We start from the raw sequence: 21,940 nt of genomic DNA, 5'->3' as shown, positions 1-21,940 counted from the left end.
GAAATACATTGCTAAGGGGAGCAGCAGGCGAGTCAGGAGAGAGAGATCTACTGTGCCATGTGGGTTAGCTCCCTGGCCAGGGATCAAATTCATGCTACAGTGCCTGTGGATAGCTTCATGGTGCTGACACTTAACCCCTTGCACCACCAGGGAGGCCCAGCTATTGATACTTTGACAGGCTTTGTATTGAACTTGTAAATTGCTTTAGGAAATACAGTCTTTTAAATGTTTATTCTTCCAATTCTAGGAATATGGGTTATTTGTCCATCCCTTTGTATATTCTATTTCTTTCAACAATGTTTTATAATTTTAGTATATAGTTCTTTCACTTCTTTAGTTATATTCATTGCAAGGTATCTTTCTGATAGCAAGAAGAGAAGGGTTTTCTGAGGAAACCTGAATGGAAAGAAAAGGATTTTCCCTAGCTAGTAATAATTTTCTAAAGACAGAAAGGAAAGATAGAAGTCCAAGGGACTGGTGGCTCAATGGAAACCCATTTCTTCCTCATTAATAGAAATTTGATGAGATGGGAACCTTCATGGAGAATACCTACATGAGTCCCAGATGCCCTCAGACACATGACCCACTTAGAAGAGGTGATTAAAGAAAGGTTTGTAACGAGATCATTCATATAGTTATGAGCAAGGTTTAGAAAATCTTCATGTACCAGCAGACCTGTGGTTCTTTAGCTGGGGCTTTATAGAAGTTTTATTCACTGTCTATTTAGAAATCCAGGCCTCACTGGTGGCACAAGGGGTTGAGTCTCAGTACTATCAAGCTATCGCCAGCCACTGCAGCATAAATTTAATCCTCAGCCAGGGCGTTAACCCACATGGGGCAGCAGACCTCTCCTGTCTTGCCACTGCTTTCCTCATCAGTGTAGTTCAGTCAATCCACCTGTTCTGCTCCCCCCACTCTGTCTCTGACGAATCCTCTCACACACCCTCCCCCACCCCCACCACACCTCTGGCATACATATCAGCTCTTGTATGCATGCACGCATAAATAATCTTAAAAAAAGAAATCTGTTTATACTCATGTATTTATATTTTTCTGAATAATAACAATATATATTCTTAAGTATTGTGCAAGTACATTATGATATGCTTCCTTGAGTTTATTTTAAATTGCTTCATGAATTCTTAATCTGACTTTTTAACTACAGAAATGATTTCTAGACAATTCTTTGACCCTTAAGTAACTTAAAATTGTTAAAAAATATATCAATCTTCATTGACTTGACTTGGGAAAGCAAATTGAGAAAGGGAATTGTCTTCAGTTTCCCACAGTACCACAAACTTCTGTGTGAGGTAGAGAGCCATGAAATTGATTCATGTGTGAAAAAAAGAGCAAAAGCAAATACCTTCAATAACTTCTAAAAACTGGCCCTGCCACACTATCATCTATGCCAGTATTTCTCAATCAGGGACAATTTTGCCTGCTAGGTTACTTTTGGCAATGCCGATCGTTTTTGGATGTTACACAGAATAGGGTGTTACTGTTTCTAGTCAAAAGAAGCCAGGGATGCACTAAACATCTTACAGCACACAAGACAATCACCTCATAACAGGAAATTAGCTAACCCAAAATGTTAATAGTGCCAAATCTGAGAACCCTTACCTATGCTGACCTACATGGCTCTGTAATGCTGAGTAAGCTGCAACTGCAGTCTACGGATTGCTATGATTTATCGATTAGCTGAACCAAATTCAAATGCCAGGTTGCCATTTAGAACCCTTTCACACAGGTCCCTACTTCTTGCCAGATAGATTATGCTCAATTAAAATAAATAAATAAATAAATAAATAAATAAATAAATAAATAAATAAAAGAAATCCCATTTTGGTTGCTCCTCCCTCCCTCCCACTCTAGCTATTCTTTCCTAATTCTCCAGGTTTGAACTGTTCTGTTTCTGTGTGCTGGAATAGTAATCTCTCCCCTTGATCTGTACATGCCCAAACTAGATAAATGCTCTATCTCCAACTCAAAAACTTCCTATGCCAAGTTTCATATTATTCTACATTTCCCTTTTTCTGTCATCAGAACAAAGTCTTCCTCATCAAACTCTTCTGGAATTTTCTGTGGTGTTTACCATCTTTTATATTATAACTACTTGGGAAATATCTATTCTCTAATACTAGATAATAAGGTACTTTTATTAATATAATCCATCTTTACATAAGTAATCATTTATTTTCTTTAAAGATTTATTTATTTATGCATACAAGAGCTGGGGTACAGGCAAGAGATGCAGGGGGTGAGAGGATGCACTAGAGACAGAGTGGGGAACAGAACAGGCAGACTGACTGAAATACACTGCTGAGGGGAGGAGTGGGCAAGACAGGAGAGGTCTGCCTCGCCATGTGGGTAGCTCCCTGGCTGGCCGGGGATGGAACTCGTGCTGCAGAAGCTGTGGATTGCTTCATAGTGCAGTGCTTAACCGCTTGTGCCACCAGGGAGGCCCAGTAATCATTTATTAAATACTTACTCTGGGCCAGATATGATAAGCTCTTTTCATAGATTATATCACTCAATATTTTATTGATATTCAGGAAGAATATTCAGATGACTAACAATATTCACAGTAAAGGCACTGACCAGCTAGAACAAACACCAACTACAAATAATCAGAAACAGATAATCAGGGAGGCTAATGAACATCAGCCTAGCTTGTCTAGGACTTTATTTCTCCTCTGTTACCTTACATGCAATTGGAAGTCAATGGAAATTTGCAGAATAAGTAGTTTGTACAGTAAGTCAATAAATCATTACAATCACTTACCTGGGCAGGAAATCAAATGGTCTTCCTCACCTCTGCTTCCAACACAATTAGACCAGTGCCAAACATATGACAGATGCTCATAAATACCGTTTCTTTTAGCTTTACATATTTCCTATGTGACCAAATATTAGATGTATTTATTGTATTTTTTCAATCCATAGGTACACTACCACCAAGAAAGCATTATTACTACTTTATAGATGAGACTACTAAGGCATATCACGGAGTATGTTGTTGGAAAAAGATTCATTCCAGTTATGTATAATTATATACATGCATGTTGTTCTTAAGAAACTCTATCAGGTGATGAATAATGGTAAGCATTCAACCACAAGTAAAGCAAAGTAACGCTTGAAGATGATAGTATTCAGGTAGAATGTTTCAACGAGTATCTGAGAGAATTAGTCCTGGTCCTGAAACAACAGACATTAATTTTTCTTTTCTTTTTTTAACTAGTGAGTAAAAATAATTTTGTTGTGAAACAACTATAAACCAGAGACACACTATGGTGGGGTGGGGAAAGGAGAGATTGGGGCCAAAATAAGGGGGGGGTGCAATTGTATGGGGAATATAAAAATAAAGAAATAAACAAATAAATAAAAAACAGAAAACAAAAATAATTTTGTTGTGGTTCCATGCTACATTTCTAGCAGTAATAAAAACAGATTCATACATAAAAGTAAAGTGGGAAATTATGTTTACACATAGAACAAAAAACATACAACTTTTAACCAATGAGTACAAAAATAAAGTGATCATAAAAACTTCCTACCCCCAAATCTTCTAGAACTTTCTATGGTGATTATGTGCCAACTAGAAAATCCCTATGAACAAATGCTGGTCAGCTTCTACTGCCAGTGACTTCCCAGCACACCACAAGTATACACTGGCTGTGGGCTCAAATGCCTCCAATAACATCATTTCCTTTCAACATTTTATTTTTAAAGTTAAGAACATATAACTTTACAAAACAAAGTGAACCCTCACAAAAGCAGAGTAATTGAGTGCACCTGTGGTTAGTTGTTCTAGTGGACAATTGTATTTAAGACCACAATAATCCTCTGGTGTTTTTTTTCACTCAATCCTTTTATAAGTATTGTTTTGTAGGATGGCCGCATATTACATGAAATTTAATCAAGCAGCTACTTTTTAGTCACTAAATGAAATCCAAGCATTTGCTTTGTTGGTGACCTCTGACCAAACTTGGCTAGTCAGGTGTATAGAAAGGTTAAACATTTTATCTCAAAACTCAGGAAAATACTTACGGGTGTTTCAGCTTCACTCTTTGGTGTTTGGACCCAAGCCCTTCTTCCTTTTCACAGTGCAAATTGGACAAATCCCCTTCCAAATTATTTTTATGTCCCTTCCCCATAAATCATAAAACAAGTTGTAATTATGTGGCATATGTGCATATGTTTCTGTATGTAGATAACTTTATTTTTAACTTGCTTGATTTACCTGGTTTACATTTTTTAATTTTAGTTTGAGATATTTTTAATGTCATTTTCAAGGACAAGTTCCCAAAGATGAACCTAGTTTTCAGAGTCAATGATGCTGGAGTATCAGAATATTTTGCAAAGAGAATGAATCTCCTAGATTTTTATAGGGACCACTGGGAGTTTTTCTGATTATATTGCTTCAACTCTTTATGCTTGTTACTGGGGTACACTGGTGTATCACTCAGGGATCACCAAAGAAACAGAACCAATAGGATGGATGGATAGATGATAGAGAGAAGATAATATATGATAATAAGATAGACAGATAGTGATGTAAATATAGAGAAACATTATTTTAAGGAATTGGCTACATGATTATGGGAGCCAAATGTCCCATGATCTGCTGTCTACAAGCCGGGGACGCAGGAGAGCTGGAGTTCCAGTTAGAGTCTGAATGCCTGAGCACAAGGAGAACTAATGATGTAAGTTCCATTGCAAGTGCAGAAGACCAATGTCTGAAAAAAAAAGGCAGAGGAAAAAAATACCTCCTTACTCGACCTTTTGTCTATTCAGTGAGTCCTACTCACTGGGGAAGGCAAAATACTTTGCTCAGTCTACAGACTCAAATGTTAATATCATCCAGGGCCACTCTTGCAGGTACACCCAGAATAAGCTTAAACCAAATTTTGTGCACCCCACATCCCTGTCAAGATGACACATAAAAATAACCATCATAATCATGTGTAGTTCAAGTCACTGAAACTCAACAAAACAGAAGTACTAGAGGAGCATAGACAGACTTTAGTTTTAAAGCAAAGGCTAGAAATTGTGCATTCCTTTAGAAGGCTGACTGTCTTTCATTTATCTTCATATCCAGCACACAATACAGTTCCTGGCACATAGTAGGTACCCAAATAAATGGCGAGTTCATGGTCTCTATACTGTATGAAGTTTAGATGAGCATTTGTTTTATTATTTTGTACTAACAAGGTAAGATTAACAATATTAATTTCTCTTACCTCTGTAGTTCTCCAAAAATAAGCATGTATCGCAAATATTACAAATTTCTATAGGTAATTCTGTATAAGAACATATTGGGTCAGAAATCTCTCCAACATTTTTTGAAGCACCTACTTAGATATGTTTAGGGCAAAGCAGGTTTCAAATAGAGCCTTCAACAGATGTTTTCCTAAGCTGCACACAACCTCTTGCATTTCTTATTAGCATAATAGAAAATCAATATTATAAAATCATGTGGTTTTCTTTCCTTACTCTTCTCCTTTGGCAGGAAAACTGCTCTCTCACTAATGGTGAATTCAGAAATGCAAGAAGGCATTTCTACTCAGTGTTTTCTGGGTTCCTACCAAGAAGTAAAACAAAATGCAAAATAGCACAGAATTGGCATTGCGGTATAAATTCATGTCCATTATGTGAAGCACTTTTTCTGATAATCAAAGAAAAAATGCTCATATTCACTCTGTTAAAGAAAGCAAAAACAAGCCCTGGTTAATCTTGGCTCCAAACTGAATTTCTGGGCTTGTTGAGCCAAGTGAGTTACTTGCAGAAAGTCTTCTACCAAAGGTTTCTCAAGCATCAAAACTAAAAAGGACCCCAGGGAATTGCAAAAAATAGAGAAGCAATATAAGTGGTCAAAATTGGAAAAGTTAAATCTCCCTAATGCTGCCCGCAGGAAGTCTACCTATCAATTACTTTATAGCTCAATTGGGAAACCATATGTTTAGTCTATCCCACAAAGATTTATATTATCAACTGCATGGATCATATTAGCAAAACATCTTCTTGATATAAAAGTCATAAAATATATTGGTAGAATATAATGCAGCCTCCAAATATTTATATATGTACAGGCATACATGCATTTAAACAAGCACTCAACTCATAAATTTATAAATTACAATCATTTAAAGGTAAGATTTCTTATAACTACAAAATGAAAACTATCCCAAAACTATGAATGTTCATCTTCACTTCAGTTTTCAAAAATAGTCTATTAAAGAAATGTGATTATTTTCTCAGTTCAGCTCTTCTCCTGGCTGGCCTCATATGACTGTCAGGTTTAAAGTATCTGACAAGACAATTACACAAAAGTCAGTCAAAAAGAAAATAACAGGAATTTTCAAAGACTTGAACAAAATAAATCAAACTCTTAGCTCAAAGTGTACTGCTGAGCTCTCTTAAATTCTTTCTCACGGGCTCAGTAGGATGTTGGATTTAATCATCACAACAACTTTCCAGGATATTGGGAAAGAAACCCATCTCCATTATTGACCTATAACAAATAGTCAAGCTACTAAGTTTAGTGATACAGAATGCAAGAGTTCAGTCCACTTAAATTAGTGCAACATACAAAAGCACAAAGTACCTCTCATCAGTGAGTTTGTCTAGCATCATGTTCTTTCTGCAAGGGGCCTACTCTACTGAATATTCACACCTGTTATTTTTACCTGGTCCAGCAGTAGCTAAGTGTTACTTGTGCATATCACACTAAACTGTTGTTATGATCCTGAATGGTCCCACAGTGCAGCCAACAAATCAGACGAGCATCTCTATTCATTCACGTATCCCAAACATGCCTTCTACTTCACCCTGAAACTCTCCTACCTCCACTGCAGAATTATAAAAACTTTGTAAATAATGGACATTTCAATAAGGAACATTTCTGAGACAATGAAATCCTAAGGGAAAGTATTCAAAAGAGTCCACGGAAATGTTTATCAGTTATCTAAGTCTTGTCTAAGGCAGTTGGAAGAACACTGCTTGTCTAAGGCAGTTGGAAGAACACTGAAAATGTAGTGAGTACAGGGAATATCTCTAATCCTTGGTTATCAAATTTTAGTATGTTTCAGAGCCATTGGAGGCATCATTAAGACACAAATTGCTAGATCCTAATCTGAGTTTTCCATTCAACAAATCTGGGAAGACTCAAAATTTTGTATTGCTAGCAAATTCCCAGCTGATACTGATGCTGCTGATTCCCAGAAATTTTACATTTAAATGTTTTTTACTGATCTATAATTATTTTACATCCTTGATTATTTTCTTTTTTACACTATAGGATTTCTCCCCTCAGCTGTGGTCATCATAGTTCTCCCACTATCAAAATTTCACTTATTATGGAATATAGAGAAACCAAACACAGGATCAGAAAAAGAAATCTCACTTTGAGATCACCTGTCCTACATGCTAGAGAGAGACTGCCAGTGAAATGAATTGTCTTGACGACACATAAACTTGTTCTTTCCTTTAAGAGTCTTCCTACGGAGAGTTTAATGTGAGTCATATTTGTAGCCCTCTGCACCACAAGGAGTTCATGGTTAACAGGAGCAACTTCGGACTCTGAAAAGAGATAAATTAAAAATGAAGAACCCTGCAAAGAACAGACTTTGTATGGCTGCCCTCAAAGACAATATATCAATTTTATTAGGCAACCCACTTCAGTCAGTTTTAGCAGTAGTTCACTAACCAGATTTTTGTTCAACTGATAAAGGGTGGGTCTTTGTATCAGTAATCTTTAAAGTATCCCCATATGATTTGAAATCACATCCATGACTGTGAACCCATCTTGTCTAACATGGTCTGATTTCCTATCTCTTCGACTTCTTTATGGTCATATTCATCAAATTAGTTCTATGCATATTCATCTGAAATGCACAAGAAATCTCAATCTGGCAGTGACTCTCAAGCAACAGCAATTTTTACCAGCCCCTCCCAGGTTGTTTGGCTATGTTTATAGATAGTTTTAATAATCATGACTCTGAAATGTTATTGGTATCTAGTGGGTCAAGGTCAAGAATGCTGCTAAACATCCTGCAATCCTTTAGAGTTCCCCACCAAAAAGATTATATTATTCAAAACATAAAGAGTGCCAAAGTTCAAGAAAGTGGCATTAACATGGGACATGAGGTTCACGTTTCACCTAGAAGGCTGCATTTTTAGCTATATATAAAGAATCAGCAAACTCTGACAGAAGCAACCCTGCATCTTTTGAATTATGGGTGTGAAAAGAGAAAGAGAAATAACTCAAGCAAGGCATGTAAGCGTCTGATAACAAACAATGGAAATATATTATTACTTTCCTCATGATTCTGTCTAGAGCCAAAAAGGTCTGAGCAAGAAACATTAATAACATTTTTAATGTTTCATGGTTTCTAGTTTTCTTCAGTTTTTAGATTTCATTTTAAAATTGGATTTGATGTAACAACTATAGTAATTAATGGGAAAGCATTATTGGTTATAAAAATCCTGTAATGTACCCTCTGGGCAAATTGGAAAAGCTTGACATAATTTAAAAAGGTCAAGATAGTTTACAATCTATTTATGTCACATTGTTCGGGATTAAGAATGCCATTTCTCAATTATTTGTTTAAGTCCATATGTAAAGACCTAATATGAAAAACAGAGCCTCATTTGGGCTTTTCTTTATTGATGTTTGTCATTGATTCCTCCATCACTGTTTCTCATCAAGATGTTCTTGCTAATTACTGCTGGCACAAAATCACATTCTAAATTTTCTCACAAGATTGGATTTTTCTCCCCCAGTGACTAAAGAAGGAAGGGTGTATCCAAAGTAATAATGCATTTTATTACCTTTCTGCTTATTTTTTAATTACCATTGACACTGAAAGCATTTTGTTATTCCTATTGTTGTTACATATATAAAATTAAATTAAATGAGGAAATAAAATCAAGATATGTCATTTATTTAATGTAGGAGCTAGTTTCAGACAGACAATGGGGAAACAACTGATAACACTTTCACCAAATTAGGCTAGGGAAAAAATATTTTCCATGCAAACAAAATGGAATGCAATAAATATGAGAATGACAAGCAGCATGCATCTTGAATATATATGCCTCTGCTGCCTACTTGGAAAGTAAAAGTCCTATCAATATTGCATAACTAAGTATTTCCAAACAGTACACAGTTGGGGAACTTGGAGGAGACAAGAAAACAAGAACTAATATTTGTTAAGCACCTATCATGCACCCAGAAAAATGCAAGGCTTACTTGACAAGTGAAATCTCATTTGAGAAAAGAAATTAGCGCAAATACTGTCAACAAGAGAGAAAATAGGTCAAGGAAGATCAGATAGAAACTTCCAGTTCCCTCAATGCTGACAAGTGATTGGCAAGGAAACATAGCTGATCTTTGTAAGATCTTTATGGTTTACAAATTCCAAATCCCATCCCATTGATCTCATCTCATAATTACCTCATGAGCTGAACAAGAAATACATTATTGTTATAATTATAGGGCTGAATAGACTGAAACCCACTGATATTGAGCAATAGTCTTAGGATCAACCAGGTTGTCAGTGTTATGAATTGGAGACAGAAAATATCTTCTTTCTAGCACTCCTTGCTCCCTTTGCGAACTTTGTTCTTATCTAAATTAAGATTGCTGTATTATATGGAGAGAGTTCTAAAATTACTTATATAAGTCTAGTGCTCTATAAGCTTTCCAGGGTTGGAATCCAGAAAGTAACTAGTTATCAAATGTATTGTTCAGTTAAAGAAATGTATAGGGATGAGCTATTATTACTTAGATTGGAGCTTGGTTCCACATGCATTTACTTGATTTGTAGGAGCTTCTATCCCATCTCCTATCAAATTGTGCTCACTCCATTGCTTTCTTCTTAGGACCCTGATTTTTTTTCACTTTCTCATTGTTCTCTTCATTTGCCCCATGTTTCTCTCCTGCGTATTATGTAGTGAGGATGAAAATATGAAATTGTATTTTTATTTGGGGAGGTAGCAATTTCCTAGCAGGTATTAGGCATCTTAAAATGGCCATTCTTAGATACAGAATTACATTTCATATAATGTGTTCTTATGGAGTGATTGTAACTGGATGCAAAAACAGGATTTCTTCTGTGCCAATTTTGAGGAGGCCTTAAAGCAGCAGGTGCCAAGCACCCACACCTTACAAAGAGCAGGGTCAGGTCACTCAAGAGGGACTGTGGGAAAATTGATTTTGTGGCACTTACCTATTAAATAAGTTAGAAAGGTTGAGAGCAGAGGGAGACTTGTGAAAGAATTCAGCTGAAGCAAGTTGTCAGTGGGTTTTGAATGTTTCCTTCTGATAGTAATATGGGAAAGGGGTAAGACACACTCCTTCACTGTCTAATAAGTGGAAGGGCCTCAAAACAGCCAACTGGAATGCTGGTGATGGGGACAAGGGCAGGGAGGACTGTTTTCTTTTGTCTGAAATCATATTTCTAAGAGGAGAGGTAGGGATGGGAAGGGCAGACAGAGTGTATGCCAGGGAGGGATAGATAGAATCCAACAAAGCTCTTGTTTTTGCTTTTAACTCGGAGCCACCTGAAAGTTAATGTGTAATTTCTGATTAATACACTATTTTGACATTTATAGATGAGGGGCACCTATTAATTTTGGTTATAAAGGACTGCAGAACTTTTTATTATCTGAGAATGAGAGTATTATCTATATATATGGGTTGCCCTAGATTTCTATGGGTAGTCAATTAAATTTTCCTCATTTTCTTCTCTTGTGTTCTCTACATTTTCTACTTAAATGTGTAAGTGTGAAATAAAAGGAGAGAAAAAATTATTACAAAAGTGATCTGTGTTCATACCAAGCTAAAAGATTTTAGTTGTGTGCAGTACAAACTGTTTCTTTTTTAAATATATTAGCAGGATTGCTTATGTAAATATATATAAATTATCCCTATCAAGTTTGTATTTATACAGCATTATAACTACAGTTGCTATGCTGCAAATTAGATCCTTAGAACTTATTCTTATGACTGAAAGTATGTACTGTTTGACCCTTCTCTGAGCCAACTGCTAGGAATAATCTTAAGCATTCTCACCCCACATACACACACACACACACACACACACACACACAAACTATATGAGGTGATGTGTTAATTATTTTGACCTTGGTAATCATTTTACAATATATTTGTATATCAAATCATCATGTGTTATACCCTAAATTTACACAATTATACTTGTCAATTATTCTTCAATAAAACTGGGGGGAAGTCTCTAATTAAAAAAAAAATCAAACATCCATGTGCCAGCCATTATATGTTTTGCTAATTACATATAAATGGAAGGGATTGCAAAACAAATAATTTTATCACATCAACTCTATGAGATAAATGTCACTACACATTTTATAAATGAGACGACCACACTTCCATAAACCATGTCAGCCAAAAGTCTCATATCCACTAAGCAGAGGGTCAAAATTCCAAATCCTTTACACTGGCCAGGAGTCTGTTTTAAGGAGAATCCACATATGAGTGAACAGAACCAGCTGGCACACACATCAATTACAATTTCACTGATTTTTTTTCAAAAAGGCAAGCATTTTTGTAAAGAAAAGAAAACATACCTAAAAAATGCTTACCTTGCTGAATTTACATTAAAAAGTACTTACAAATAACTCAAAACAATGAATAAAAAAATAATCTCTTGTAGGACAGAATTGCTATCAAAATAAATAACATATTAGGAATAGAACAAAAGCTATAAAATTCAAAAGATACCTTGTCTGAAAAGTGACAGAAATGTCATATTTTGTACATATGTAAAATTTAATCACATATTAATAACAATAGCTATATACTTTGTTTAATTTGATGTGTCCCTTGTTGTCTAGTGGCTATGATTCAGTGATCTCTCTAATTTGATGTAAATTACTTCCCCGTTCCATAAAAAAACACAGCTTTTGGCCAAACCTTTAATTAAATAGGAGCTGCCAAAAAAGGAATTGGAAATCATTTTCATTTCATACAATCAACTTGAGAATATGGAATTAATTTGAAATTTCTAATATAGGCACAATATTTCTAAAGACCACCCAAGGGCAGATTTACTTTGAACGTAAAATCTGTTTGCTAGGTCACTTAAATTAAATTGGAACACCATATTCTTTTAAGCTGTAGCCCTAACATAGTTGTGATGAGTTCAAACCCTTATGGTCTTGGAGAAAGAATATATTGATGGGGAGAGAAATATAGAATTCAAATAAAAAACCCACAGATGAATCTGCTCTCCTGCTGAATTATGCAGCTTTGTTGAAAGGTTAGCATCCTTCTCTGCAAGAAATAGCACTTTGTTAGAAGTTGCTACTATCCCAAAATAAAGTGAGATGGCAGGACAGATGTGTAGGTCTAGCACGTAGGATGAAGAGAACACAGATTTATTTGCAAAATGCTACCTAAAATTGGCATATTTATTTGTTCAACAAATCTATATCACTGGCAGAATATGGACAGAGTTAATATTTTTCTTCTAACTTGGGATTCTAAACACAAGTTTTCATATAAGTCTTCCACAGACAGTACTACCAAGATTAAAAATAATTTCTTCATTTAATAATGCTAATATAGTCTAATATCTATTTTATCCCACCAGTGGAAATGTTGTGAGTTAGGGTGAAATCATGGCTGGCCACTGTTAATTCTAATTTAGTACCCTTAGATGTAAACTAGTTGATAACAGGTTTCCTCCATCCACACATTTCTTTCTTATTAATAATTACCAGTAATATGTTTGTAGCCATATGTAGCTTAGCTCTTTAAGTTCTACCTCAAAATTATTTAAATACGAAGGAAACTTAAACACAAAGGAAAATTATTTAATTCAAAGTCCAAGTGGAGAGTGGTTTCAGATTAACCAGTCTAGCAGCCTTTGTTCAGTTGCTCTGACACTCAACTGCACCATCTTCTCTGTGTTGGCTTCATTCTAATGGAAGCTACTGACACTGGCAGTTGTAGATCACAAACCACACATCTTTGTATCCAAAGGAAGAAAATGTGCCTTGTCCAAGGACATGCCGCAGTTCATTGAAACATCTTTCAAAAAGTCTTCCATTCTACTTCTGATCATAGGCTTGCACTGAGTCACATGCCGTTAGTAAATTAAACACTGTTTCTGGTAACATAAGTGTCTGTCTTAGCCCTGGACTCCTAAACCTCGCTGTCAAATGTGCATAAGATTAATATCAAATCCAGCAAAACCATCCCTGGTGCTCAGAGTGGACTCCCTTTGACTTTCTCAGGGAGGTATAGGCACAAAATGGGAAATGATCGAACTGTAAGAAGAAAGAAAAGTGGGTTCTTGGTAGAACACCAAAAATGTCCTACTAGTTCATTATTTTCCTTACCAAATTTTTTTTTGACAATTTGGAAAATATTCTCTACCCAAAGTAAAGAAAGCATACAAACCTATTGTTTCTAAAATTCCTTGTGCTGTTGGGAAAATGAAGTATATGTCATTAATTTTATGATTTGGCACAATCCTATTAGGTCTTTCTTAAAAACAAGAAAACATAGCATACTGTATTAAATGTTCCATTTGTTTTTTTTTAAATAAATTTTATTTTTATATTCCCCATACAATTAAAACCCCCTTATTTTGACCCCAATCCCTCCCCTCCCCACCCACCACCCCCCATAGAGTGTCTCTGGTTCATAGTTGTTTGTTGATTTTGATTTTCACTTTCTTATAGTTATTCATTTTCATGGTCCCTTATTTAAGTTTTCTAGATTCCTGCTATGAGTGAGACCATACGGTATTTTTCTTTTTCTTTCTGGCTTATTTCGCTGAGCATGATCCCTTCCAGCGCCATCCATGTTGCTGCAAATTGCATGTGTTTATCTTTTTTGAAGGCTGAGTAATATTCCATGGTGTATATGTACCACATCTTCTTGATCCAGTCATCTCTTTTTGGGCATTTGGGTTGTTTCCAAAGCTTAGCTATTGTAAATAGTGCTGCTATAAACATAGGGGTGCAGGTGCTCTTTGGAATTGATGTTTCTGTGTCCTTTGGGTAAATACCTAGGAGTGGAATTGCTGGATCATATGGAAGCTCTATGTTTAGTAGGTCAAGAAATCTCCACACATATTGCCATGTAGTATTTAAATTGTCACTTACTATGTGAGACTTGGCTCCTTGATCAAGAAAACATGATTTATTTTCTCTTTTAATGAATGACCATGCAATAAAAAAACTTGCATTGTTAAATTGTAGTTTGTCTTGGAAATACTGTTCTGAAATGAATGAGTTGCCTACCTTGGGTTACTAAGACAATTTTTCAGTTTGGCCTCATTTTTTACTGATATTTTGTATTTTATACATACATACATACCTATCTATGTCTGTTTATATACACGCACACACATGCACATATATACTTTAAAACAAAGGGAACATTTTGTTGTTCCATTTGTTTTAAAGTATATATGTGTATGTGTGTGTGTGTATAAACAGACATAGATAGGTATGTATGTATGTCTGGTAGGTATGTATGTATGTATGTATGGAACAACATTTTGTTGTTCCCTTTGTTTTAAAGTATATATGTGTGTGTGTGTGTGTGTGTGTGTGTGTATAAACAGACATAGATAGGTATGTATGTATGTATAAAATACAAAATATCAGTAAAAAATGAGGCCAAACTGAAAAATTGTCTTAGTAACCCAAGGTAGGCAACTCATTCATTTCAGAACAGTATTTCCAAGGCAAACTACAATTTAACAATGCAAGTTTTTTTATTGCATGATCATTCATTAAAAGAGAAAATAAATCATGTTTTCTTGATCAAGGAGCCAAGTCTCACATAGTAAGTGACAATTTAAATACTACATGGCAATATGTGTGTAAGTGGTTGAAAATATAGGAGGATGCTGGTACAAATAGGTTTTGATTCTTTGGTTGATATGCAAAAGCATTAAGCATAGTTTGAAAGTGTGGAAATCTCTTATACCATACATTTTAGAGTTCCATAAAGATGTGACTCTCTTGGTGTACATGATCATTTTCAGACAGCCCTAATCACAGTATTTCTATAATGCAGCGTAAAGTGTAATATATTGGAAAATGTCATTTAAAACATATTTTGAATATTTTATTTTACTTCATTTCATTTACATTTTATGTATTTCAATCTATGAATGTACATATAGGAAATTTATCACATCCAGAAGTACTAACTACCTAGAAGTAAACTAGGTGATGTACCTATGTAATGAAACCTGCATGATATTGTTAAAAGAAAGAAAACACAAAGAAACAGGAAGATAGCACCTGTTCATGATTGGAAGAATTAGCATTGATAAAAACACCATTTTCTCCAAAACCATCTACCTATAAATGTTTCAATGCCATTCTTCAAAGAAATGGAATAAACATTACTAAATTTATATGAAAGTACTGAAGACCCTGAATAGTTAAAATGATACTGACAAAGTAAAGAAAGGAAGTGTCACACTGCCAGACTACAAGTGGTATTATAAAGCTATAGTAATCAAAATAGTATGGTATTGGGAAAAAACTGACACAACTACCAATGGAATAAAATTGAGAGTCCAGAAATAAACCCAAATGTATCTGGATAGTTAATTTATGACTAGGAACAAATAGTATATGTTGTAGAAAGGAAAGTCTCTTTAATAAATGCTGTTAAGGAAACTAGACAGCCATATACAAAAGAATGAAACTACACCACTATTTCACACTATATACAAAAAGTAACACAAAATGGATTAAAGACTCAGAAGTAGAATCTGAAATCATGAAATACATGTAAGAAAAACATAAGCAAAACCACTGAATGATATTGGCCTTAGTGATGTATTTGGGGTTTCCAGTACTACAGCAAGGGGAACAAAACCAAAAGTAAACAAATGATACTACAACAAACTAAAAAAACTCTGCATAGCCTAAGAAACAGAAAGATGGGCCTCCCCTGGTGGTGCAGCGGTTGAGTGCTAGGCTGCAAAGCTGCCCGCAGCCTCTGCAGCGTCGGTTCAATCCTCAGCCTCCGGTGAGGGTCCCACATGGCATGCAGACCTCTCCTGCCCACCCGCTTCTCCCCTCAGCAGTGTACTTCGTCAGTCTGCCTGTTCTGTTCCCCGCTCTGGTGAATTCTCTCACCCTCCCGCGCTTCTGACTGTACCCAGTGCTTGTATAAATAAATCTTTAAAAAAAAAAAAAACAGAAAGACACCCTAATGAGTGGAAGAAAACAGTTGCACATCCTACATCTGACAAGGAGCTAATATCCAAAATCTTCAAATAGCTCATATAAGTCAAAAAATAATGGCAAAACCCCAATCAAAAATGAGCAGAAAAGCTAAATATATGCTTGTCCAAAGAAGACACACAAATGGCCAACAGGTACATGAAAATGCAAATCAAAACCACAATGAGATATCGTCTCATACCTATGAAAATAGCCCATATCAAAAGGACCAGAAACAAGTGCTGGAGAAAAAGGAAGCTGCTACATTGTGGTGGGGATGAGACTGATTCAGCCCTTAAGAAGAACAGAATGAAGATTTTTCAAAATTGAAAAATAGATGTACCAGCAATCCATGCCTAAGAGTCTATAAGGAGAATGCAAAAACAATAGTAAGGAATTAGGCACCCCTGTGTTCAATGTAGCACTATTTACAATAGCCAAGTTATGGAAACAACTTAAATGTTCAAGGAAAGATTAATGGACTAAGAAGAGTGGTTATATGCACAATGGAATACCACTCACCCATTAAAAAAGATAAGCTCTTGCCATTTGTGACAACATGGATAGAACTGGAGATTATGCTAAGCAAAAAAGGGGAAAAACAAACACTGTATATAGTATTGCCTATATCTTGAATATAGAGAAGCAATACAGAGTAGATAACAGCAAACAAAAAGAAAAAAATCTAGAACTCTGACTGTAAAACTAAATTACCAAAGGGGGAGAGAGAGAGAGGAGTGTTGAGAGGTCTATGGTAGAGGACTATGGGTGCCTTGGTGGTAGGTGTGGCGTGGTAACATACATCTGAAGTAGTGGAATCCTGTATTTCTGACTTATATACAGGGTTGTAAAGCAATGTTACCTTACTAAAGAAAAAATATAAAAGTAGAGATACAAATTTTCTTGGCAAATAAAGTACAAAGTAGGAGAAAACGTACAAAAAATTAGTATTTTTATCAAAACAAAAAGACAAAAACAATCCTGGTTGCATTAACAGGAATTTAGCATGATTAGAAAGGTTGGATTTTCCATCTACCATTTATCTATTGGTCTAAAAGAATAGCCAGCACCACTGGGCCCTACCTTCTTACTGTTCTTTGCATGGTAGAGGTATTTCTGGAAAGAATTCAGAGAAGTAAGGTTATGCGAACTAAACCACATTGTTTAATTTCTTACCACCACACATTTTGACATATGTTAAGGAAAATAAAAAGCTTTAGTTCATTAATTAATATGAACTATAAACAGCAATTTAAGGATGTGTAAAGTCACATATTAAAGAAAATAAAATTTCACATATTTAAAAACAGATATGCTTAAATAGTATTTTTAATTATAAAGTAGAATGTTATTCTAAGTCATAATGTACTGAATCAGAAAATACATTCTCTGAGTAAAGATCCGTAAGACAGAGGAGAATTTCTTAGACCTTTATATTAGTTCTATGGTTATCAGAAAAGAAATGTCATTCATAAAATTTTTTTTTTTTGTAGTCCAGAGCTCTTTTATTTCTTTTTGCACACCTATCATGCCATGAATTCATAGGGAATAGGTTCTAGCAGCTCAGGCTCCTTCCCATTGGTTCTCACAAAGTGTGCTTCTCTAGGTGGAGCAGGCTGGCGCTTCAGCTGAACCCAAGTACCCTTTTCTTTGGCTTCCTTTTTCTTCTGATCATTTTCTTTCACACGTTTCAGGAAGCTATCTCGGCTCTTAGAGTGCTTAATGTGCTCAATACGAACATTAATTCTCTTTGCAAGAATCTTGCCCTTTACTTGCTTGTTTACAACAATGCCAACTGCATGCTGGGTAACATTATAGACTCTTCCGGTTTTGCCATGGTAACATTTGTGGGGCATTCCTTTTTGAACAGTGCCCATCCCCTTGATGTCAACAATATCACCTTTCTTATAGATTCGCATGTATGTGGCCAAAGGAACAACTCCATGTTTTCTAAAAGGCCTAGAGAACATATAGCGGGTCCCTCTTCTCTTTCCCTTTGTGTTAGTCATTTTGGCGACTTACTGGAAGATGGCGGTTCCAGCCGAAAGGCCATAAAAATTATGAATCTCAGAATATTAAATACAAGCAATATTTTATTTTTTTAGTAAATTGAGTTATTCTTTGATGTCCTGTATAGAAGAAAATAAATCTTTGTCAATTCAAGGTCCACTCCTAGGGCCTTTCCTAGGGGGTTGACTTTAAGTCCCTAAGAACTTATAAAACATGGAGGCATCAGGGAGGGACATTTGTTCGCCTCATCGACTCATGCCACATGTATTGAGTTATCCTCATTCACACCAACTCTTCTGCCTTTGGTCCACACTGCTCATAGGGTATCCTCCTCAATCTGCCTGGGGTTTCCCCAGCTCTAGGTGGCAAGTCTGGACCATTCTTCACTGCCCACTTCCTTCTCTCCCAGTCCCTAGTAACTATTATTCTACTTTCCATCTACATAAAAGACAATTTTTAGTATATATACATAATTTTTAATGATGCACTCCTGAAACATGTTATGATGCAATGTTACTCCAATTTAAAAAATTAAATTGACAAAAAGACAACTTTTCTGTTACCTCTTAATATTGGTGGGCTACCACAAGTCCTGGTTTGCCTGGGACAATTCTGATTGACACCCATTGTCCAGACATTCCACCATATTTGCATTTAGCATTTGCCCATACCATTTTCACCTTCAAAAATGTCTTGGTTTTCATGATTGACAGAGTCAGCCAACTAAGGGACTATGTTGCACAAGTGAGTTCTACCAGGTGGGAAAAGACAAATCCCTTATCTCAAGTGTCTAGAGTTCTGTTTGTCTCAGCAAAGAAGACAGTGCTGAGAATTGTGGGAGATACAGAAACTCAAAGATGCTCCCTATCAAATATTTCCTTTTTACTCTTCCTCCCCTGACTCAGACAGACTTTATCTAATCTCAAATCTTGGTAACCTGGCTTTTCATTTATTCTCCAAAATACCAAGCTTAGCTTCTATAATCTGTGCTGCTGAAATTCAAATTGACCTCTGCATAAGCCACAAAATACATATTTTGAAACTCAAAAACCAAAAATAACACTTATTTAATGACACTATCTTGGATGCAAGGCAGTGGTTACCGAAGTCTAGATCTCAAAGTAGGTATTATAATAAGGTGACAGGAAACACAGAAAAAAATGTCATCTTTCACTAAATTATTGCCCCAACATATTTAAAAATGCATTTTTGTAAGTGTAATATTTTTGGTGGGGAGGGACATTAAATCTGTGTGTGATATTTATTTGTGTATCCACTGTGGTGGCCATTATCCATTGTATGTTCTTTATGGTAACTGATGAAGTTTCTGTCACGAAGGGACACTGGAAACTACAGCTGACATAGTTGTGTCCTGGTCCTGCCAAGCTAGTGGTGCAACCAACCCTATCACACCAACTCAGGAAACAAGGTTTGGCAGATCCAGAAACATTGCAAATCATAATGCTAGCTGCTTAGGCTAAACTGGAGGCAGAGGGTAAAGTAAGGCTGTTAAAGGATATACAGTCAAGAGACCCTAAACAGGGTAGTAGGGAGATGGAAGATATAATTAGACAGAATGGAAATACAGTTTTAAGAGGTTGTCGGGTATAGGACGAGGGGCTGTGGAGAAAATAGAAGAGGGGAGGAGAGGAAGCTGGTGATGAAAATTTTACCACTTATAGTTTCCACCAAAGTGGAAAATCTCTAGCAATAGATCTTACTGATGCCACTGCCATTTCCAGTGGCATTTTGCCACTTAATTGTAGAATAATTTTGAAAAATATTAAATAGCTGGAATGGTAGACTGCACATGGTCATTTATCTTTTCTCCTGGATCCTAACTTTAAGGTGAGCCCCAACCTGATTCTTCACTGTCATCTACCTCCTATGCATGTAGTTTTGGCACAGTTCCATACCACTGAAAAATAAAGGTTATAGAAGCATCATTCACAGAGGTTGCTTTTCTTTTTTTTTCCAAGTTTACATTTCCAGTGAGTCTTTGAAAAAAAAATCTTTTCATTTATGCATACAAGAGCTGGGGTATAGGCAGAGATGTGTGGGGGGCGAGTTTGAGAGGATTCATCAGAGACAGAGTGGGGAACAGAACAGACAGATCAACGGAAATACACTGTTGAGGGGAGCAGCAGGCAAGCCAGGAGAGGTCTGCTTCGCCATGTGGGTTTCTCTCTGGCCAGCTGGGGATCGAAATCGTGCTGCAGAGGCTGTGGATTGCTTCATAGTGCAGTGCTTAAACCCTTGTGCCACCAGGGAGGCCCTCCACTGAGTCTTTTAATTTGAAACTCTATCACCTGTCATTAACATGCTTGGCTTGTTATACACCCATGTTGGTGATCTCTGTTATGTTAAAAAGGAAGAATCTTCCAGGACTGCAAATGAATCCATTAATTCACATTTAGTTGTCATCCCATTCCATAAATCCAAAGGGCAGAAGTGTACATTTTGTATTCAAAATTACTGAGGGCCTCCCTGGTGGCGCAAAAGGTTAAAAAGCAACCTATGAAGCGATCTGCAGCCACTGCAGCATGAGTTCTATCCCCGGCCAGGGAGTTGCCCACACGGTGCAACAGACCTCTCCTGACTTGCCTGCTGCTCCCCTCAGCAGTGTATTTCAGGCAATCTGCCTGTTCTGTTCCCCACTCTGTCTTGTTGAATTCTCTCACCCCCACATCTATGGCCTGTACCCCAGTTCTTATATGTATAAATAAATCTTTAAAAAAAAAAACAAAAAAACAAAAATTACTGAGCTCTATGCACGAAGGCACCCATAGAAAATAATTAGGAGCATTACAAATAAGCTTTCAACAAAAGGGAAAAAATAATGTACCCAGCTCAGTGATATTCCACATCATTTAGACTTGTCCTAATAGCCTCCCTAATTTCTAAAGCCTGCAATACTGACCCCTCTCTAGTCCACCCCTCAAATTCTTCAAATATGACTTTGAAAATGCTAGCTTTTCACATTGTGCCACATAAATGTTTGACATGATCTTCTCCCCACCCATACCCTTGTCCCCCAGTGGGGGGAAAAAAATCATTCGTAAACCAGCTTTGGATCATGACTAATTTACTTTCCTGGAAAGGTCTCATTTCTACATGGTAAGGGAAGATTTTAATAGCATGGAGGTATTTCTGTTTCATCCTTCTCCCTCATTTCAATATAAAGAGGCTGACCTGACCCTCTCTGACACAGTCATGAGCTGAAATCATAGCCATGTTCCACACATGAGGAAAAAACCACATTTATAGAGGATAACATTATTTTAAAGGTAATATCTGATGCCCACAATTAGACAACTGGTAGAAATGAAACAGATAACTGACATACACTAATCATTTATAACCAAAAATTTTGACACTTCTTCTAAGTAAAACAACACAAAAGTACTAATATTTTGTATTTCTACATCTTCAAAGCTTTTATTTGTGAATTGGTAATTTTTATATAAATTTTTCCAACGTAGCATATTGAATTTTTTTTTGTGGGACCCTCGCCGGAGGCCAGGGAATGAACAGGCGCTGCAGCACTCAACCACTGTGCCGCCAAGGGAGGCCCAAGCATATTGAATTATTTGAGTGCCAGCATACTGACAGATATACACAAATTGTTTCTAGGAACACTGAGGATTATGTGATAACATCAATAAGAAAGGAGATGACTAGAATAATT

At 36.2% G+C, this 21,940-nt stretch overlaps 2 protein-coding genes across 3 annotated transcripts in view; both read right to left on the bottom strand.

The window, feature by feature from the left end:
* Window positions 1-21,940, bottom strand: part of LOC119261001 (uncharacterized) — a 373,660-nt gene that overhangs the window by 90,243 nt on the left and 261,477 nt on the right. Inside the window, exon 2 of one of the 2 annotated variants that reach the window (XM_054688233.1) lies at window positions 7,403-7,578. The gene's annotated coding sequence lies outside the window, so the exon portion shown is untranslated. Of the gene's footprint in view, window positions 1-2,782; window positions 2,801-7,402; window positions 7,579-21,940 lie in introns of those variants that run through there. The other variant, XM_054688232.1, reaches the window with a different exon arrangement.
* LOC119260771 (60S ribosomal protein L21) lies at window positions 17,708-18,276 on the bottom strand. Its single transcript, XM_037529832.2, has one exon. The coding sequence runs from the start codon at window positions 18,249-18,251 to the stop codon at window positions 17,769-17,771; it is 483 nt and encodes a 160-aa protein (XP_037385729.1). The 5' UTR covers window positions 18,252-18,276; the 3' UTR covers window positions 17,708-17,768.

The sequence above is a fragment of the Talpa occidentalis genome, unplaced genomic scaffold (assembly GCF_014898055.3).
Source record: "Talpa occidentalis isolate TD23 unplaced genomic scaffold, MPIMG_talOcc4v2.1 talOcc4.6, whole genome shotgun sequence".
NCBI lineage: Eukaryota > Metazoa > Chordata > Mammalia > Eulipotyphla > Talpidae > Talpa > Talpa occidentalis.
The sequence above is the reverse complement of the archived record's forward strand: the minus strand, read 5'-3'. Positions and strand labels throughout refer to the sequence as shown.

Excerpts from the sequence above, each read along its gene's own strand:
- LOC119260771 (XM_037529832.2), bottom strand. The coding sequence starts at position 18,251 with ATGACTAACACAAAGGGAAAGAGAAGAGGGACCCGCTATATGTTCTCT.